General features: G+C 42.5%; 1 protein-coding gene across 2 annotated transcripts; it reads left to right on the plus strand.

Annotated features, from left to right (window-relative positions):
- Positions 1–6,519: 6,519 nt before the first annotated feature.
- THTPA (thiamine triphosphatase) lies at positions 6,520–17,831 on the plus strand. 2 transcript variants are annotated; one of them, XM_069961639.1, is made up of 3 exons: positions 6,520–6,597; positions 12,563–13,108; positions 14,992–17,831. In XM_069961639.1, exons 2-3 carry the CDS (start codon positions 12,565–12,567, stop codon positions 15,090–15,092), a joined length of 645 nt encoding a protein of 214 aa, XP_069817740.1. In that variant the 5' UTR covers positions 6,520–6,597; positions 12,563–12,564; the 3' UTR covers positions 15,093–17,831. The 2 variants fall into 2 exon arrangements, with proteins under 2 accessions (XP_069817740.1, XP_069817739.1); XM_069961638.1 differs by lacking the exon at positions 6,520–6,597 and adding an exon at positions 8,657–8,738.
- The last annotated feature ends 4,623 nt before the right edge of the window (positions 17,832–22,454 follow it).

The raw sequence follows: 22,454 nt of genomic DNA on the forward strand, positions 1-22,454 counted from the left end.
AGCATTTTACAGGGGCAGTGAAATACTTGTAACATCTCACTGTAGGTAGTAGTAGGGGCAGACTGCGGCTGCTTGCTAATTTGAACAAATCTATTAGAGGTAAGTGCAGGTTCATGATATGTGGTTTAATATGCCAGTGTGTAATTTAAAGGAAAGCAGAGTAATTGACGTTTATAGTATCATGTATCATGCACAGTCATTTTCCATAAAAACATTGGAGGTACACTTTAAAGCGTTACTATTATTTCAAGAATCCCCAGACCTGTCAAAGGTTACTGATCACACCAGGTCTCACTCCTAAGACACACCCCACAGAAGTGTCTATCAGTGCACTGTACATGTAGCTGGCAGGGAGATTCAACTTGTTTGCTCCATAGACTCTAATAAAGCAAAAAGGACAGATTTGATTTACAGTCGGGGGGTGAAGAAAGCTGCTATGCACTCACTGCAGAGGATCATAAAGAGTAGCAAAAGTGGGACCCGATGTGATCAGTAACTTTTGACCTGTCTGAAGACATGTAAAAGGTTACGTGAAATGACAGTAAAGCTTAAGGCTATGTTCACTTGTATTTCCATCAGTCTTTTGTCAGCCAAAACCATGGAGTGCATTGAAAACACAGAAACTGTGAAAATCTTTCCGTTATAGTGTTGCACTGTCAGATCCACTCCTCGAGCAGGTAAGAGCCGGGGGGGGGAGTGGTGTTAGGATTTTTCCACATTGGTGCAAATACCGTAAACACAGCGATTTTTTAAGACGTAAATTACAAATCTTTTTCTTACAAAAATGTTCTGACACTAGCTCATTTAAACATTTTTTTGCTGGAGTACCCCTTTAAGAAATGAACTGGTTTAAGAAATGGACTGATAACCATGAAAATGGTTATCAGTCACGTAACAAGTACCATACGTTGTACAATTTTATTCTTTGTTTTTTTTTAAAATGTGAGCATAGCCTTACTTGAAACTTGATAATCAATTTCAGCATGGTGATGCCGCTCAGATGCTTAGCAGAGATGGCTCACAGACATTGGTCTGTCCTTCTCAGGGGTAGAAAGAAAACTGCAGTTTATGTGGAACCTAGAAAAAAAAAAGCTGAATAAAATTAAATGTCCGACACAGAGGTAATAGTTCTTTAGTTCTTCCAGGACTGAAACCCTTAAATATGTTAAAGGATTAAAAAATTTTCTTGATAAGAAAGTAAGCACAATGCTAACAATCTTCTATGCTTCAGTCACTGATTATTAATGGAGCGGGCAGGCTGGATGACGGGGGGAGCGGTCCTAACAGTGCCCCTGGCCGAAGATTACACCAGCTAAGTATGGGACCGGCATCTGATGATAGTTCCCCTTTAAAGTTGACTTCAGAATAATAATCTCATAACGTTTTTTTTTGTGGTTGATGCGTGGCTGAGGTTTACAGTACACATCCACAAATGAAAAAATGTTCCAGCAAAAAAAGGCCTTAAAAACACTTACTTTATTGTAGAAAAAACTTCCATAAAACACAGCATGAGAACAGGCGTGATAAAGGCTGGTTACAGCCAAAACGCGTCTAGCTTACACGTACCTGTTCACATGCTGTGTTTTATGGAAGTTTTTTCTACAATAAAGTGTTTTTAAGGACTTTTTCTGCTGGAACATTTTTTCATTTGTGGATTTGTTGCTGCGGACTGTTCCCTGTTAAGTTCCTTCTGCAATTTTTGTCCCAACACGATAAAGATGCACAAGGTAGAGTGTCTTTCAAGCCACCATTATATATCAGCATAATTATAGTGTATGTGTTTTTTTCTCACTTTGTTTACAGTACACATGGTTGTTTAAGATCAGCCATTCAAAACCAACATGGATTTGCTAAACACAAATGGATCCAGTCTGTAGCAATCCAGATTTCTGGTTTATAACACCTCTGCAGATGTAGGAATGCTGGATGGCTGTATGGAGACACATTTCCTCCTGCTAAAGTGCCTGTAGATGGTCTTGGCAAAGACAGGTCCCCTCTCAAGCAGGCATGTGAATTCGGAGTCAGAGTTGAAGGTAGTACCAACTCCAACTCCAGTTTAAAAAAAAAATCTGAATTGTATAATTGAGTTTTCATATAAATTGTATAAATGTTCCTCATCAATATATTTTATGTTCTATCAATCTAAGAAAACCACTTTCTCACATATATACAGTCCATTGTATGGAAGGGAGATCTGTGCTGTTCTCTTCCTGGATGCTGGATGACTGTAGTGTAATATGTAGTATGTAATATGTAAGCAGTGTAATATGAAGATATCCTGTGACATGCTCTGGTTTCTCTTCAGATCGCATAAATTTTATCCTGTGTAATATATAGAATATGGAGGAGAAGCCATAAGTAGTGCAGCAGTAACCTCTGTCCTCAATGTGGTGTTTTCTCTCTGGGAAGATTGTGTTTTTCTTCAGTGTGCTATGGCTGCAGCAGGCTGTGTGTGTGTGTGCACGCTATGGCTGCAGCAGGCTGTGTGTATGTGTGCCATAGCTGCAGCAGGCTGTGTGTGTGCTATGGCTGCAGCAGGCTGTGTGTGTGTGTGTGCGCTATGGCTGCAGCAGGCTGTGTGTGTGCTATGGCTGCAGCAGGCTGTGTGTGTATGCTATGGCTGCAGCAGGCTGTGTGTGTGCGCGCTATGGCTGCAGCAGGCTGTGTGTATGTGTGCTATAGCTGCAGCAGGCTGTGTGTGTGTGCTATGGCTGCAGCAGGCTGTGTGTGTGTGTGTGTGTGTGTGTGTGTGTGCGCTATGGCTGCAGCAGGCTGTGTGTGTGCTATGGCTGCAGCAGGCTGTGTGTGTATGCTATGGCTGCAGCAGGCTGTGTGCGCGCGCTATGGCTGCAGCAGGCTTTGTGTGTATGCTATGGCTGCATCAGGCTGTGTGTGTATGCTATGGCTGCAGCAGGCTGTGTGTGTATGCTATGGCTGCAGCAGGCTAATTGTGTGCGCGCACTATGGCTGCAGCAGGCTGTGTGTGTGTGTGTGTTAAGGCTGCTGCATATATATTCTGCCGAGGGAGCCCGGGCCCCCCTTCCGCAAAGGCCCCATAGCAGCTGCCTGGCCTGTCTCCATGGTAACTATGTCACTGCAGAGAGGCATGCCTAGCAGTCAGTGATCTCTTCCCAAAAGATACACCACCAAAAAGAAGCCTCTAGGAGCCTTTTTATATGGCAGCTGGTGAATCACTTTTATACCCTTTTGTGACAAGACCAAGTGTCTAATGAGACCCCACCTAAAATCAATTATGTATCTGTCTGAGGCATAACTGACTGCCAGGTGCCAGAGGCCCACCTCTTTTCCATTTCTATTTATATACCTGGGTACCAAAAGGTACTCCTGGAAATGGTGCCTGGGAGTATCAACCTAAAAGGTATGCCTACAAACAATACAACCCCTACTATACGGTTCAGGGAAGAAAAAGAGCGCTGCACCTCACACCTATGGCTGACACTAGTGCCTCTCGGCTGCATAATAAGCATCAGAATTTTGTGTATGAATTGATCAAGCCACACTGCCCCATGTACCGCGTGCAGGTATTTGATACACATGGGTCCCTACACTAAGTCCACACTGTGTCGATCAGTGGCAGGCGTGCATGGGCAGGGAAGGGGGGCCATGGAATGGCCCTGCAACCCCCATGCCACAGGACCAGACCCAAAATGCCCCCCAAAAAAACTCCCAGCCAGCACCGCCGGCGGAGGAAGCTGCCCCCAAACAGCACAAGTCTGGATAAGGTATTGCTCTCACCATTGCTACTGCAGATAGAATGGGACAAAGAGGATGGATAAAAGCACATGCACTCAGGTGTCTCCATACTTGTGTCATTTGGGGGCAGCGTTCTCCGCCGGCGGTGCCGGCAGGGCCTGTGTGGGGCATTTTGGGTTTGGTCCTGTGACAGTGGGGTTGCAGGGCCATTCCATGGCCTCACTTCTCAGCATGTGCACGCCTTGCGGGGGAGGCAGTCACTGACTGACACGGTACAGAGTTAGTCTAGGGACCCGTGTGAACCAGGATACCTGCACGGGGTACACAGGGCAGTATGGTTTGATCAAATTGTATACCAAATTCCTGGTGTTTGTTTTTAAAGTAGCTTAGCGGCTTTAGTATTAGCCATAGGTGTGAGGTGCAGCTGCACTCTTCTCTCCATTTCACAACCCCTACTATAATGCTGCCATTTGACCAAACAACAAGTCTGGTGACTACTGTACAAAGAACCAAGTGTCCAAGACACATACTGGGTCCTCTGAGTAGTCTCACTGCCATGCCTATTCCCGGGGTACTGCTGAATAATGCACAGTTCCTCCATGTTCCAGTTGTACTGAACCTGACTAAGTAGAACATGGCAGAATTTGGGTTTTGTATTAATTCAAATGTATGGTTATTCTATGCCTCTTTGCTAGTAGACTGAATTGCCAGCTTCCACAGCAGAATTCAAGACCCATTTGCAGGACAGGAAAAGCCCTCCTGGGGTGATCATTTTAGATCTAGAAAACTTAAAAGTCTAGATGGGATGGTTGGGTATATTTCTGGGCTTCTTGGGTTTAGGATGTAAATTTGAAATAGGGCAGATTTGGAAACCTTTCGTAGGCATATTGGAAATTTTGAGCAAAAACAAGGGCGCTATGTTCTAAATCCTGCGCTGCAGGGTGTTGCTAAGAAGAGAAGTTTACTGTGTATAATATGCATGATATTGCAGAATCGTTTTCTAAGAATTAGGATAAAATTAATAGAATAATAGAACTAAACAAAGAAAATGTACAAAGAAGATATGCACTGCCTATGTACTATGTATTATTACTAATGTGATTAGAGATATAGAAGACTGTAATGCCCCTATTCCACAGGTCGTTTAGAGGAGCAAACGAGCGCTATTAGCGCTCGTTTGCTCCTCGTTCCCCGCTCGCTGCCGCCACTATTCAACGCGGCTGCAGCGAGCGGGTGAGTGCGGGAGGGGGCGGCGGGGAGCTGCGGGGTGGCTGCCCGGGGGATCGCTGATCGTCCGGGCAGCCCATAGGATATAGCAGCGTCTGCTGCCGATGCTTCTATTCAACGGAGCGACGGCAGCAGATCGCTGCTATATCAGTCGCTTGTTTTTCAACATGTTGAAAAACAAGCGACCGCAACGATCAGCCGACATGAACGATGTCGGCTGATCGTTTCACTCTATTCCACCGGACGATTATCGTCCGTAGCGGCCGATATCGGCCGAATATGAACGATAATGGTTCCGTGGAATAGGGCCTTTAGATACCAGATATTGTGAGGGATGGGGATTTGGTCCGATGATATGGTCTTCAAACTGGAGTGAATGTCCAGTGTAATTTCCCTAGAGACTCTGGCTGTCTCCACAATTAGAAACTTAGAAACTATTCCATGGGACGATTATCGGCCGTATTGGCTGATATTGGCCGAATACGGCTGATAATCGTTCCGTGGAATAGGGCCTTTAGATCTGAACCTAAAATTATCATTAATCGTTCGCTGTAATTCCACATTCATTCGCTCAAGTTCCGCATATGTTCACTAATCGTTCAGTGTAATTTCACATTGCCCATTGTTTTGCTGGGATCAGAAGGAATGAACGATCATAGTAACGATCGCAACAACGATCGTAGTAACGACCGTAACTAACGACCATCTTTCTGAGTAATATGGTGAACGATTTCAGGTTAACGATAAACAATCTCGTTTTCAATCGTTTATCGTTAGTTGTTAATCCTTAAAAATCGCTCCGTGTAATAGGACCATTGGTGGTTATTATTTTGGGTTTGATATTGTATCTAAGAAAAATGCTAAAACGACAGAGGAGAAGACTACAATGGTTGTGTGAAGAAAGGCATAAGCAGTTACTAAGATAGATGTGGCCATTTATAGAATTTACCATGGCCACAGGGGGGTGACTGTTAGGCCCCGTTCACACTACGGACTTGGCGCCGAGATTCCGTGTGAAATTCCGTACCCAATCCTGCCTTTAATTGTGCCTCCGCCCTTAAAGAACTGACATGATTCTATAGTGTGAATGGGGCCTTACAGTTTGAATAACTGCTTATTATAACTGCTTATATACCTTTATATCAAGGTGCTGATAAAAATAGTCACCTTTTCACCCTAACCTGGAAAATACTGGTTTGGCTCTTGCACCTCACCAGTAAATTCCTGTGACATTCCTGTATATGCCCCAGGAGAAATAGTGCAGGAAATACTGGTATGGGGTGTTGATATGGAAGAGCTAAAATTGATAAAATTATCAGGGATACTCAAAGATTGTGTATGTAGATATATGTTACATGTATGTTATAAGGATAAATTAATGTAAATAATAATAATGGGATTAGGTTGTAATATGTGTATGTGATTCTTGTTATAGTTGATAGTTAATATAAATGTATGGAACAACAGTATACATAGCTTTGGGAGTGTTTGTGTATCCCAGGTCATTATAGGATCGGACCAATCAGGACCAGCCACACTATAGTAAATGGCTGAAAGGTGTATATAGAGAGGGTCTAGAGAGAGGATGTCTATTGCATCAGGGAACCATGAATGGAAGGAAACACACACCTGTGTAGACAGAAAAACCGCAGGCCGGTAGATATCCTTATAATTATTGTGCATGTGTTTATGTATTTATGTATATCGCTGTTAGTTTAGTGTGCTGTATGATGGGGGATTACAGTGGTACCTCGGTTTAAGAGTCACTTGGATTGGGAGTGTTTTGCAAGAAGAGCTCACATTTTTTCAAAATTGTGACTTGGTTTGAGAGCATCACTTTGGTTTAAGAGCTCCCTGTACTGGGTGGGAGGGGGAGTGGGGGAAGGGCATGGTCTGCATTGTACTCTGACCCAAGAAGTCTCCCACACCTTCCAAATCATAGCAGATCCACTTCAGGCTGGGGCTCACACCAGGACTGTAGAGGTAATCTCTTCATAGCTGTAACCCCTTTCTCCCCGGACAGAGAGCGCTGCATTTATGTGCCCACATCTCTCCTCTTTATTCCTTCATGCTCCCTGCAGTCTCTGCCAGCCCTTATTTCCCATCCTATCCATTACTGCTATAATGTGCCTGCACTTACACTCAGCTATAAACACTGCTGCTATAATCACCCTGCATTTACACTCAGTTATACACACTGCTGCTGCTATAATGTGCCTGCACTCATACTCAGCTATAAACACTGCTGCTGCTATAATGTGCCTGCAGTCATACTCAGCTATAAACACTGCTGCTGCTATAATGTGCCTGCACTCATAATCAGCTATAAACACTGCTGTTATAACCGGCCTGCATTTACACTCAGCTATACGCACTGCTGCTGCTTTAATGTGCCTGCACTCACACTCAGCTATACACACTGCTGTATAGAAAAGTTTGTCAGTGTCCTCTTGCACAGCACTGTGATTCTCACTTCCTTATTTGTCCATGCTTAACACACACCCTCTTCCCCACTGCTGTCATGTGACCACCCAGACCTTTGACAGCAGCCCTGCTTCTATAGTCTAGCCTGTTGTACTATGCTACTGCATTATGGGGATCAGCATGTCCATCCTGTATCTACAAAATGCTGCTGTGTTATCAGGTTGTTGCACTTACTATACATTATACACCACATGGCGATTGCTATACTGTACAGTAACTTATAATATATAATACATATTCAGCTGTTTCTAAATGTTTGTTTCATTTGTTTTACATGTTATTCAGAATAATGTGGAACCAATTGTCTGCATTTCAATGATTTCTTATGGGAAAATTTGCTTTGGTTTAAGAGTGACAGTCCCGGAATGAATTATGCTCGTAATCCAAGGCACCATGTATTGTGTTTTATTTTTGAATGCATTCTTAGATTAGGAACATTATGAGGAGGCATAGACTTATGTACGGTGTAATGTAAAACTTGAGCGTCGCGATTAATAAAGTTGTTGATTGGAGCTAATTCCTGCGGTTCTGAATCCTTATTATCCAGATGTCGTTGTGAGTATCCATGTGCATCAGCATATAAATACAAGCATCTATAAACTGAAGTAACACTCCCATTAATAATAAATAATGTGACATGTGCCCACGTCTGCACTCGGGCCATGGACTGGGGAAATTCCAGGGTCTGACCCCCAATAATAACATTTTTTTATATATTATAAACCTGTATGAAATCTGTAGAAATTGCTTGTATAATAGAATGATTGTATTGTGTAGATATTACTTATAAAACACTGCATATATAATTTTATCGAATATAAAATGTATTTGGGGAGAAATCCTTTCTAACCCCAGACGGCCATTTTAAACATGCATGCATTGTGCATATTTCATTGTTATTTGTCAATTTTTAAAGCAAAAACTTTGATAGAAACAGCTTGCTAGGCATCTTCACTCTATAATTATAAAACAACACTGGCATTGCCTTTGTCTTCATTTAGTTTTCCTATATAAAGTGTGTGTATGTCCCTTTAAACTGATCAGCGTCAGTATCACACTAATTTCCAGCAGTTTCCTTTAAAAGGGAAACACAGACTTCTGGAACCTGTAGTTTTCCTCCTTGACGGTCTATTCATGCTATTCTGGGAAACAACTACAAATCCCATCAGTCACTGCACAGCAGGGAAGTCTCTGACTGCCTCAGCCAACTGGAGCAGGGCGGCCCCATATCCCTCCCCCAGCAAGTGAACACACTGCTGTATTCTTCGAGGCCAATGTGCTTTGGCTGCAGATTTCCTGCATTATGAATTCAGGTTTGATTTGTGAATTTACAAAAGCAAAAACAGAGGGGAAAAAACATCTACTGAATCTACATGGCTGGGGGTAGCACGGACATGCGCAATGCATTCCCATCCTTTCATAGTCAGGGTCTAGTAAGAAGGTTGTATTCTATAGGCAAGATGAAAAACACTATGTTGGTTGAAAAAATTGCACATATTGTTTGATTTTCACATGATCCAAAATGTGATCCTATGATTAGTGATTTACAGATAGGAAATACCACCTTTTTTATTACATGCGTCCTCGCTTACTTGTTCATTCATTGTTTATGACAATCCCCTTCACTAACATGGGCATACACTTATCATCAGACAATAGATACAGGGGTATAACTGGGATATACTTAATCCAAATATAACACCAATAAGTGTATATGCTTCCATCGTAAAATGGACAAGACCTGCCATAAGCTCCTGGATATAACTAAATTGCATTACTATTTAGTGGATTATATCCTATCTAGGCTGGAAAGTAACAGGGGGTGGGGGTTCTCCAATGGAAAGCTAGACGTATCTCCCCAGAGAGAGCAATTTGTCTACAGTCTTTGCTTACTCTAAGGCAGGCGACCAATATACACTGCAGGAACACGCCGAGGAAATGTCTGCTCAGCATTGAGCATAAAACTCCATCAACTTACCCCCTATGGCCAATTTCACACAAGCTTAATTCAAGGGTATTTCTGTGCCTATGTAACGGCCGCAAGTCCCGACCACAGATCTAATGACCTGAACTAACAGCATCATAAATCCCAATAATGCTGTTAGTTCAGGTCATTAGAAACGCGCCCCTATTACACTCATATGAAATTGGCCTAAGATGGAGGACCCTTCCTGGTGAAAAGACTTTTTACATCCATGCTCATTCCCAAACAAATGCTTCCTTAGTATGCTTTTTACCACCATGGTAATCTAGAAGCGAGCAAACACTGTACATTTATATTTATGTAAAGGAAATAGGTGTGCAAATGCTATTTTCACCAACTGGTTATTGATCTACGACAAGGTAATAAGACAATTTAGGGTAACAGTAAATTAAATTAGATCCTGGGGGGGGGGTTAAGGGGGATCTGCTGTTATATATGTTGTCCGGGGATCAGATGAGTCTTTTTGCATGGGCCATGCAAGGAAGCAAGCGCCGGTCGGTATTCGGGTGCCCATTTCAATGTAGTGCTATCGGTCATACATCTAGTTTATACAGGGAGATGGCACAGCCACTATCCTTGAATTTTACCGCCCACACAAAAGATGCGAGCAGCCATTGAGCATTTTCCCGCTCCTCAGCTTTTCCCACTTTTACACGAGCCTATTTTCAGCCAAAGGAGCGTTACTAAATGTTCCTAGCCAATAAGTGACCTATGTAAAGGGCCTTAAAGTGACTGTACCACCAGGCCCAGGCTGAAGCACTGGAGGCGGGCTGACCCACCCATAGTGGGAGGAAACCCTAGCCCCTCTATGATAGGGTTCCATTGATTCTAATGGAGTCACGTCATGGAGGGGCGGGGGTTTCTTCCCACTAAGGGTGGGTCAGTCTGCCTCCAGTGCTTCAGCCTGGGCCTGGTGGTACAGTCACTTTAAAAGATGAGGATTCACAGGTAGTAAGAGCCAGAGAGCAGAATGCTTCAGCTGAGATAGCACCACTCTGAGACAATAGCAGCTCCCTGTGGAATTACCTCTTCAAAGGTCACAGAGTATGCTCAGTAATGTTTCACATTCATCTTAAGGGGACAGGTCCTGTCTATTGTCATCTATGTCTATGGAGCTTAGAATAAATGGGCAATGGACTCTTTAGACTTATTACCATGTTCTGTGAAACACTGAACCTACAGACAGTAAAGCCCTGTAGTGGACTCTTTCCCCACCCGTCATCATATATCAATATGCAATATGTAATGAAGCAGCCACACAGCTGTATTATTACAGTGTTGCGAAAATTTAAACACTTTTCCCCGCTCAAGGCATCATACGGATACATGATGCCTAGTAGGGAAGATGTCCACTACAGGGATTCCCCCCATCTGTAGGTTCTGTGTTTCACGAAACGTGGTAATAAACCCTTACAGACTGAAAGGTGCAGCGGTCAAGCATGCGTAATGCCACACCTTCTGAAGTCTATGGGACTTAAAACACTGAGCTGTCTTTGTCAGAAAACACTAAACACAATAAACGCTAAATGGAGCAGCAGGGCACATAATCGACCACAGAGCTATTCAAACGCCATCTCACTGCGATCATGCAATTAGGAGGAACAGGTTTAGGTTTTGACTGGTGGGGGCAGTGCACTGATTGGCTGAGCGTCAGGAGATGTCGGGAGCCCCCAAAGCGCGGACCTGGTAATGTATGTACCAGGCCACGGGACGTTAAGGGGGCTGACCTTTGCATACTCGTAGCGGGATGAGAATCCCACTGTGAGTATGGAATCTCACTGAAAATGACAGTAAAGGATCTGCAGCGGATTATGCAGCGTGAAATCGCTGCAGATCCATTGTGTGTGAACCTATCTTGAGGCTGGGTTCACACTACGTATATTTCAGTCAGTATTGTGGTCCTCATATTGCAACCAAAACCAGGAGTGGATTAAAAACACAGAGGATCTGTTCACACAATGTTGAAATTGAGTGGATGGCCGCCATATAACAGTAAATAACTGCCATTATTTCAATATAACAGCCGTGGTTTTATAATAACAGCAAATATTTGCCATTAAATGGCGGCCATCTACTCAATTTAAACATTGTGTGAACAAATCCTTTGTGTGTTTAATCCACTCCTGGTTTTGGTTGCAATATGAGGACCACAATACTGACTGAAATATACGTAGTGTGAACCCAGCCTTAAAGTGTAAACATTATTTTAAAAAAACTTGACATGGCAGAAGTTTGCATCAGGGTTGGTTCGGGTGCTGGGACCCCGGACGATCACTAGACTGAAGGGGCAGATGCACTCAGCAGCACACGCTCTGCCCCTTCATCTCTGCTGTAACTGTCAATATGTGCAATCTACAGAATTAAAATGGAAGCCTATTGAACTTTTGGCAATTCCGTATACCGGAAGTTCCATAGGCTGCAACAGTGCTCTTATTACTAGTTTATAGCAGAGAAGAATGGGCAGAGCGTGCACTGCTAAGTGTGTCTGCCCCTTGGTTCTAGTGATTGGCGGGGTCTCAGCACCCAGACCCCCACTGATGTAAACTTGTTGATATGTCGCTATAAAATGTCAGTTACACAACATTACTAAACAAAACAATAACTCCCAGGTTTGACCGCACAGCTTAATAAATAGAAAAAAAACTGTATACATCTAATAAAAACCCCACTGTTCTGTCAACCCAACCAAAATAGTAAATAATCATCCATAGAAAAGAACATAAAAGGATTTTCTTTCTTACTTATCCAGCGCTACAGAAACATGGCCACTTTCTTCAAGAGATAGCACCGCTCTTGTTTCCAGTTTGGGTTTGGTTTTGCAACTTAGTTCCATTAAAGTGAATGGAGCGTAATTGCAAACCGCACTTAAACTGAAGACAAGAGCGGTGCTGTCTCTAGAAGAAAGTGGCCATGTGTTTGTAGCACTGGATAACCCCTTTAAACTTGGACCATGTTCAAAAAAGCAAATTTCACAGCTGAAATCACAAATTTGTCTCAGTACAGAATGTTTTGTACAGACCTTGTGATCATGTTCCTTCTTACTATAAATGCTTTCTTTTGGCTTTACATACATTTGTATTCTTTTTTTAATCCAATGCTTGCACACTGATTTTTTTTTTATAGTTAGAAATCAATCTACATTTATATTTTCAGACATGTCACCTTTATTGCATTCATCTGGGCCTATTGAGGTAGAACGGAAATTTGTCCCTGGACCAGACGTGGAACAAAAACTAAGTGCACTAGGAGCGGAGCTGGTGGAAGAGATCACTTTTCGAGACGCTTACTATGATAGTCCTGATCTGCACCTGACGCTGAATGACATGTGGCTGCGAAGGAGAGAAGACAGTTGGGAACTAAAGCATCCACCACAACGAGGAGCAAGAGGCCTTAATGGAGCTTCCACACAATACATGGAGCTTACTTCTGAAGGTGATATTCTCCGCAGAGTGAGTGAGGAGCTGGGTATCCCTTGTCCACTGAACATTGAATCTCTTGGACTGAATGAATTTGCCACGTTTGTGACACGCAGACGAAGGTTCCAGTTGCCTCTTGTTGAAAACTCAAAAACTAAAGTTGTTGTAGATCTTGATGAGGCAGATTTTGGTTTTGCAGTAGGTGAAGTGGAAGTCCTCGTAAAAACACAGGAAGAAGTTGAGGATGCATTCAAGAAGGTGGAAGAAATATGCAGACAACTAGGTAAGAGATATACACGATGATATAAGAAGATTCATAAATAAACATTAAATACAGCATTACATTAAAGGGATGATGTCACAAAGAAAATTAGGGGTAAACTGACCTGGATCTTAGCTAGGGGTTCAGCCTGGGGGGGGGGGGGGGCAAGTCTGAGTGAGCCCCAAACCCATTATGTTACCCATACTGAACCTCACCAGATGACACTGCTTTCCAAATAATAAAGGTTATATTCTGTTCCATTAGGATTGAGGGCAGTGTAAGAGACTTATGCAAGATTAGAAAACTATAGCTGCTTTGTTCCAGAAACCACAGCACCCCTGTTTGTGTGTGGTATTGCAGCTCAATTCAACTGAAGAGAATGAGAATGTAATACCACATATAATATGGCAGGTATGGTGGTTTTGGGAGAAAGCAACTATGTATTTTTAATCCTGGAGAACCCCTTTAATCAGACTATCTTTGCCTACACATAATGGCGGTATAGGTAATAAATGTTAAGACATTACAAGGTGTTTGCTGGCTGTGTGGTACATGTGTGTAATACAAGATATGTTATGAGCTGATAGACATTTATTTCCTACTGGATCTATCTACCTCATATCTCAATATCATCATCTATCTTTCTGGTAAAGCTGGGTGACCTCAATCATACTGAATATAAGATGCTAGGAAAGCTGGGTGACTTCCATCATACAGACTACAAGATGCCAGAAGAGAGCTAGGTGATCTCCATCATACTGAGAACAAAATAGTGAAAAAGCTGGGTGACCCCTAACTAGCAATGATAGAACTAATACCTCACTTGCTGTACAGCTCCTCTCTCCTTCTCAGGCCTGTGCACTCTGGCAGTGATAGAATTAAAGGGGTATTCCAGCGTGGGGGCTATTTTTTAGCTCTGGCCGGGGAGGAGGTGGCTGAAAGAAAAGACGTCCACTCACCTCCCCGGTTCCAGCGGCGGCTCCCGCATCGCTCTGATGCCCGGCCGCTTCCGGGTGTCTGACGCAGGCCCAAGACGTGACGTCTCAGGTCCGCTCAGCCACTCAGTGAAAGAGGCGGGACCCCGGCCAGAGCTAAAAATAGCCCTCACGCTGGAGTACCCCTTTAAAATTGAAAAGCTGGATCCAGTCCTGGAAAACTTCTCCAGTTTCACAGGACTGGATCCAGCTTTTAAAGGCACCCAGAGAGGAGCAGCACAGAGCTCAAAGACAGCCGGCTGGCAATTCGATGGCTGAGCCTAGCGAAGCACTTCACTACTGCTGTAAATTCGCTCATCCCTTATCACTAGTGGAAATTACAAAGGTAAACTGTTTAGAAACAGTTTTCCCTTAAAGTGTCACTGTGGTTATAACTTTCAAAACTTAAATCAACAGTAGATGTGATATAAAACAAGTTTGCAATTTACATTTTTTTTTTGGTTATCATGGAGAACACGGCACTTCCTGTTTTCTGACTTTTTTTCTCAAAGAACAGGAAACAGCCAGAAAACAGGAAGTCCTGTGTATCCCAGGCCATCTGAGCGCTCACAGAGAGAAGGCAGTCATGTGATTGATGGACACATTGAGCCGTGACTCTCTGTACTGGCCGGAATTCCTGGGTTTACTCTTGTTTTTTTCAACCAGCACAAGTCAGAAAATTTCCTTCCGGAGACTGGACCTGGATTTCTGGTAAGTTCAGCTTTGTTTTACAGCATGATAACAACAACAAAAAATGAATGTATATTGCAAACTTGCTTTTCTCTACTGTTGATTTAGATTTTAAAAGTTATAACGACAGCGACACTTTAAACTGGAGAAAGCTTGTGTCAATGTATCAGCTACTTATTTATGTGCAGGCCCTGATTTTATTACTGTTCATTTGGAGGCTAATTTTTTTTTTGATTGTAGGTGTGTTCAGAGAGACACCAGTCCAGGGCAAAGTGTCCACATTTCTCCAACTGAACCGCGCTGATCACTACAGGCAGCTGCTGGAAGCCCATGTAATCTGACCTTCGTACACACTTATTAAGAAACAGTCTACTGGACACTTCATTGCATTGTACTCAATAATGTTGTGTGTAATTTAGAGTAAGTGGCATTTCTACAGGCAATTTACCAAAATTTCCAACAAAAATTTGTTGTAAATAGCGCACTGTTAAATTGTTAGAGGTACTATTCAGCAATTTCTTAGTTTTTATTGTATTTAGAAAAGCTAAATGACAAACACTGACAGATAACTAATAATTTGTACTTGGCATCATAAGCTGCATTTATGTGATGAGAGAATTGCTTTGCCATATTCATCATTGTGTGACGTGTACAGGATATAACGGGGTAGTGAATTCAACTATTACAAATCTACTAAAGACGAATCTCAAAAGACAATGATGTGCTTGACTGTATGGTTAGTAAATGGTCACTGTTTTTATGCAGTCTCTCTCAAGGGGCTCCACACTGTGCCTAAAAGGTAAAAAATCACGGCTTCCCTCTCATCTCTAATCTCCAATACAATTTTGGGCAACTGTCCCATCTAGCTTATATTTAGCATCAGGAGTTAAGAGCAGGGGTGATTCGGTGTTATAACCCATTCCTAATTGTAACACCCCCCCCCCCCTCCTTTATCTTGTCATCATATTCAGTTCACTGCTTAGACCAGGGCTGCATTTGTGATGCATACCCTTACCTTGTTGTGATGCGATTTCCAGTACCAATAACCACCTCCCCCATATGCCATCTAGTATTGTAATTCAACTCCCAACAGAATGCCGGCCTATTTAGTCCAGTGCACTTTCTCCAGCATTATGTCATGACATAGCAGACTTTTAAATAAACTTGAAGTACCTAGACTTCCCAAACCTAAGGTTGGCAAACAACCAGGTTTAGTCAAGCCCCCCTGAAATGAAGATATTAAGAAACATCTGTGTACCATGGAGGCATCTCTCAAGATCTCAATAACAGTAGTAGGGCACTATTCACATGTCCATAACATATGGTCTGTACACAGACTGTATACAACAGACTGGACCTCGGAACTCCCATTATCTTTATTATAAAGCTGTGATCTACAACAGGTCAATCGTCATGCTACTGTACTAACACAGCTATGTCAGTACAGTAGCACGGATATTTAACAGTTGGCCCTTTTACACGGATGATTATCGGAAGAATCAGTACTCCTAGGAATGCTCATTAACAATAATCAGCCTGTGTAAAAGGCTACAGTCTACAGTAAAACTGATTGTGTTATTTTAAATAATTTACAAACACTGATGAATAGTTGATAAGGATGTAAGAAGACCAGTGTCCCATCCTAATTGCCCCATACTAGGGCAAATTCCAAATATGGAAAATAGAATAAACTCCTTGGTCAGTGAATCCCACTCTGCAGAGATCTACTCACCGGTCAGGTATTTAGAAGATTGCCCCCTTCTATGCAAAATGCTTCCATCTGTATGTTACTTGCCATTAGCAGTGTCAAGATTCTTCTCCGTTAAGCTGGGAGCATCATTGCCTTCTTTTTTATGTACAGTTAAAGCGGTATTTTAATCTCCTAAACTTTTATTAGATGATGGATAATGCTTTGCATTAGTAAAATTGCTTAGTTTTGCATTTTGGCCCCTTTCTCTCTCCCTATAGTTGACAGCTTACTGCTCTCCACATGGTATCTGAGCTGTGACTTCACTTGGTGGCCGTGATCCTCAGGAGCAGTAAATTCGCTTTTCACTCCTATGTCTACCTCTCAGATCACAGATGTCTCCAGGGATTGTGGATTGTCCCTGGTGGCGTGTGTAATCTCTGTGGGAGATTTAACTAAGCATCACTGTGCCCATCCTCACTGCTGTATGTCCTGCAGGAAGTGATGTATTCTGTCCAGTATGACACACCGTATTTTCCGGCGTATAAGATGACCCCCCAACTTTTCCAGTTAAAATATAGAGTTTGGGACATACTAAATAAGACTACCCCTCTTCCATCGCACACCAAATAAAACTTAATAAAAAACATTAGACAGCAGCGAGATCTGAGAGGCAGAGAAGGAGGTACAGTAATTCCGGTAGGATACAAGGACAGGACAGACGGATGGCAGTGTGTTTTTCTAGGCACAGCGCCACTCTACTGTACCTTATCATATCCCGGACGTCTAAAGCTTGCTCTGCCATTCATACAGTCGCCGCATACGGCAGGGATGTGGCCATTTTTGAGCCCCACCACCATATGCGGCGGAACGCAGATTCTCCAGTCCAAAGTTTTTAAGCACCTGCCCTATACGACAACACCTGGCGTATAAGACGACCCCTGACTTTTGAGAAGATTTTCCTGGGTTAAAAAAGTAGTCTTATACGCAGGAAAATACTGTATATATTTTTGCTAAACTACCTCTTTAACCTTTTCCCAATAATTCTCATACAACCTCAGCAGTGGGCATTCCATGATAAGTGGCCAGTATAAAGCACGCTAACTCACATAAAATAAACAAAGATATAATGAACCTGAGAGTTGATAACTCAAGGAGGCAATACATACACATTGATGATTTTTTATTTTACTTTGTCAAGTATAGAAGGATGTGTTACTGAAAACTATTACTGACTGGTGCTTAAAGTGGTAAATAAAGCTTTTCCATGTTTCCGCCTTCAGTGTCAAGTGATTCATTCTCAGATTGTTTCTCTAGATTCTCCTGGGTATTTTTTAAATTAATGGGAATTTTTATTAATTATAGCATATCTCCTCAGTGCATACGGGTTAGCCATGCAGAAAATCATGTAACAAGCATCGGCAGCTAGTTTACCTTATATAAACTCCTGGCATAGATGGGCACTGTAAAACCACTGTATCTAGTCCCAAGGAATTCTTTGAGGTTTCCACACTGCTAATCATATACATAATCTATCTTTTGTACTTTGTGTCACTTCATCTCATTTAGTCTCTCCTACACACACTCCCAGTCTCTCCCTCTCACACCCTCCCTCAGTCTCTTTCTCTGCCCTGCATTGATTTCCCGCTTGTGCATATTGACTTTCACTTAGCGCTGATCAGTGTTTAAGTTGTCTGAAATCCGCTGCCTTCTCCCCGCTCAATACCTTCGATCTCACTAGTTCCTCCTAATAGCCTAACAAGATTGTTCTTTCATGGGAGGTGTGCAGCAATGTCCAGGACCAGGAGTTGTGGATGGAACAGATACGTATATATGCACACTGACCCCGTTCCATAGCCATATTTTACTTTGCTCTATTACTATACAACCTATGGCAAGATCATCAGAGTGAAGAGAACTACAAGCAACAGAGCCATAGGAGCTCTTATTTTTCCGACACCTGCAAACTTGTAACTTGCAATGAAACATTTAATTTTCCCATAAAAACTGCTGTGACACTAAAAAACAAATTTTGCTATGTGAAATTTAAAAAAGGTGTTTAAAATTGCTCTATTATGACCTTTATAACGCTTTTATTTTTTGGTCTTTCGCGTCATTTCTTGTACTTTCTATCATCTCATCTAAGTATATGCAACTTTTTGATCACTTATTATTCACATTTTTCTGGATGTAATGTGTCCAAAAATCAGTGATTCAGCACTTTGGCAGGGTTTTTTTTTTGTAATTACGCCATTTACCGTGCAAGATTAGGAAAGAATGTAATAATTCAGTAGTTTAGGCGATTTAGCACACGGCGATACATTTTGGTTATTTAATATTTATAAAATAGGAAATTTGGGGGGGGATTTGAACTATTATGGGATTTTTTTATTATTGAAATAACTCCTCCTCCCCACCACACACACTAATTTGTAGTCCCTAGGAGACTCCTATGCGCACCGATCATAGGGATCAATACAGTACATGTACTGCATTGATCTCTGTAATTGGCGCTCGATTACTAGGGGTTGCTGAAGGTAGTCTCTAGTGATCACCAAGTCAGGACCAGCGTCATAACATCATCGATGCCCGGGCCGGAAGTATGACAGATTGGCTTTCCACAATTGCACGAGTCCTGATCCCCCTGTGTAACCCCCCCTTAACGGCATATTGGTGTACATTTACTTCATATGTCTTTAAAGGTTTAAGCCCACGTTTTTCCAAATGAGAAGACAGGGCTGCAATTGATCATAGTTAGCGAGAACCTAACTAAGCCCAAGAGAAGATTAGCACCACATGGTTATGACTAGAGATAAGCGAACCTAGAGCACACTCGAATTTGTCAGAAACCGAATACTCTGCATTTGATTACTGGTGGCTAAAAAATAAGTTGGATGCAGCCCTAAGAAGCTCTGGAAAACATGTATACAGCCATAGGGCTGCATCCAACTTCTTCAGCCACTGGTAATCAAATGGCAGACAAGTTGTATACAGAAAACAGTAGGATATTTTTTCAATCAAGGCTGTTTGCTTCAGTATTTATGTCTAATGCATTGCAAATAATGCATACTAGAGATGAGCGAAATTGACAGCAGGAATAAAGTGAATCGCTTCAATCCTATCTGCATTCCGCTCATCAGGCTGTGCGCTTTGAAATCTTGTCTGCTCTGTGATGCTCCTCCCGGGTGCTGGAAAATAATGGATTCAGTTTCCCAGGGCTGGATCCATGTTTTCTTGGCACCCAGAGTGGAGCAGCACTCAATTAAAGGGCCTTTGCACACTACTGAAATCGAATGGATAAACTACGGCGGATTCTCCGCATGCTCTGACTTTGAGCATCTAGCCTTCCTATAGGCTCCATTCTATGGTCTGGCAATCCGCCATCTGTCCAAAAAATTGACAGGTCAATTCTTTTTTGGGTGGATGGCAGAATCTGCCTAAATAGAATGATGCCCATGGGACGGGCAGATCTTCAAGCAGGGGGGCGAGCACACGGAATCCAATGGAGCTTATACGGGTGATTTCGTAGTGTGCAAGGGCCCTAAGGCCGCAGGCTGATAAGCTGACTGTCGCACTAACAAGGCAATTCATTTGGTTATTACAGTAAGTTTGCTCATCCCTAGTAATAAGCTTTAAATCATTTAAAGGTGGCAGCTGGTTGTGTCATGTTGGGATGGTACATGTATGTGCAATCCAACAGTATATGGGATGAGCTACAAAGATGTAGATATCTATTTCATTCTGTATACTTTCATCTCAACTGTATCGTGCAGGCAGACTAAAGGTAACCCTGAAGGAGCTGTAGAGTTCCCAAGCAGCAACCTGAGCATCTGTCCATACAACCACAATAAGCCGCACACTCCATAGGGCTGATTGAAGAGTGGCCAGGGAAAAAAAAGCCTTTATTTACAGCCAAAAGTAAGGCGGCTTATTCTGAGCTGGCCACAAGGCATGTGGGAGACTCCCCAAATGTATGCAGTCAGGGGCTCTCTCTGGTCAGATGAGAACAAAATTTACTCAATTAACTTTTTGGCCACCAAAGAAAACCCTAATTTTTTTTTATCATCTCATCGCCCCAAGAACACCATCCCCCACAGAGACACATGGTGATGAAAGCATCATGCTGTGGGGATGTTTTTCAGCAGCAGAGACTGTGAAAAAAGCCCAAGTCAAGGGGAAGATGGATGATGCTAAATACAACGATATTCTTGAGCAAAACCTAACGATATTCTTGAGCAAAACCTAATTTGGTCTGTCAGTGATTTGGAACAAAATGAGAGGTTCACCCTTCAACAGGACAATTACCCACAGCATACCACTAAAGCAACACTCGAGTGGTTAAAAAATACCATTGAGAATCTGTGGTCAGACTTTAAGATTGCTGTACACCAGTGGAAACCATCTAACCAGAAGGTGCTGGAGCAGTTTTGCCTTTAGGAATAGATATAAATGCCAGTTGCAAGCTCATACAGACTCATCCAAAGCCATTGCCGTTGTAACTACTGCAAAAGGTGGCTCTACAAAGTACTGACTTTACAGGGGTGAATAGTTATGGAAACTGAAGTTTTCTGTTATTTCTGTGAACAAGAAGAACACACGCGCATTACTGTGCCCCTTCCCTACCCAGAAGGTGCAAACTTTGCACATGGGGGGGTCCTTACGCAAAAATTTATACTTATTTTTATGTTTGTGCCAAGCGCAGAGCTTGATAACTGTGCCCCAAAATGTTAAATGTTGATGTTCTTTACCTGAAAAGATGCACACCCTCAAAAAATCCAGTTTAGTTAGTTACAGGGCTGTGAGGTAGAAAAAAAACGAAAAATCTTATCTATTCTAAATCTATTATCTCTCCCTCTATGCTTTCTCCGAGCCCCAAATTCCCAAAAATCTCCCAAAAGATGTAATCTGTATAGCTTACATAGACATTTTGTAATATACACCATAACATGGCTTGTGGCACCTGTAGTTTCATTTGAAAGTCCTATTCATTCTCTTCTGAAGTCTTTGGGCAGCTCAGACTTTTCACACGATAAACACCAAGGGGTTTCAAGTTGTCCGGCGTGAAATGCAGATTTTATGTGGAACAGACTTAAAAATTATTTTCCTGTACTGTCACAAAAGACCCCATTCTTGCCAATTCAAACAGGAAAATGCTTTGTATTACAGCGACAGGGTCAGTTTACACAGTAAAACCGGCGGAATGCCGCCTGCTGTCTGTTTCAATGGGACGGCTCGCATTCCTCCGCTTCTGCCGCTCTACACTCAAAGAATTGACATGTCAATTCTTTGAGTGGAGAACCACGGAGTCGCGCGAACCGTCCCATTGAAACAGACAGCAGGCAGGATTCCATGGCGGAGAGCTCCTCCACGTTTACTCTGTGTGAACTGGCCCTTAATTTCATCATCTCATGTCACACTATGAAAGCACATTTCAAATTTGGCTCTTGAAAATAAAAGCTGTCCTGTGATTAGTTGTTACTACCCTGCTTTGACCTTAAACCTAAAAGACATTGCTACACTTCTCTGCATATTTTGGTTCAGGGGCATACATTTCTTAATGTATTTTTGGACCACATTTTGTCAAAAGCTAGTATGACTGAAAAAATTGCAGTAGAAAAAAAAAAATTGGACATTATTTTTCTTAATTTAAAAAAAAAAAAACAGCCTCAAATAACCTAAAGGGGCTTAAACACAAAACTGAAATTCTACAGCGTTGTTGCGGCCAGGACCACTTTTATACACTGCCGTTTGCATTCTGCCGCCCCTCAGTGTACAACCACTTCCAGAGTATGAGAAGTAATGTTGCAGGCCCACTCAGACATGATTCAGCAGCTTTAGCGTTGTCATGTCACTGCCACTGAATGCAACATCACAAGTCAAACCAAGGAAGCGGCTGCACAGCGGGCCCTAAGCGGGGAATGCATGTGGCAGCATAGGAGCCAGGAAGGCAAGTGGATATTTTATTTCATACACCCACTACTCGGACACTCTGAAAAAATCTGTCGTGGCCAGATTC

This window comes from Dendropsophus ebraccatus, chromosome 3 (assembly GCF_027789765.1).
Source record: "Dendropsophus ebraccatus isolate aDenEbr1 chromosome 3, aDenEbr1.pat, whole genome shotgun sequence".
Taxonomy (NCBI): domain Eukaryota; kingdom Metazoa; phylum Chordata; class Amphibia; order Anura; family Hylidae; genus Dendropsophus; species Dendropsophus ebraccatus.

Coding starts and splice junctions, on each gene's coding strand:
- THTPA (XM_069961638.1), top strand. Junction 13,109..14,991: donor AGAAATATGCAGACAACTAG/GTAAGAGATATA, acceptor TTTTGATTGTAG/GTGTGTTCAGAGAGACACCA.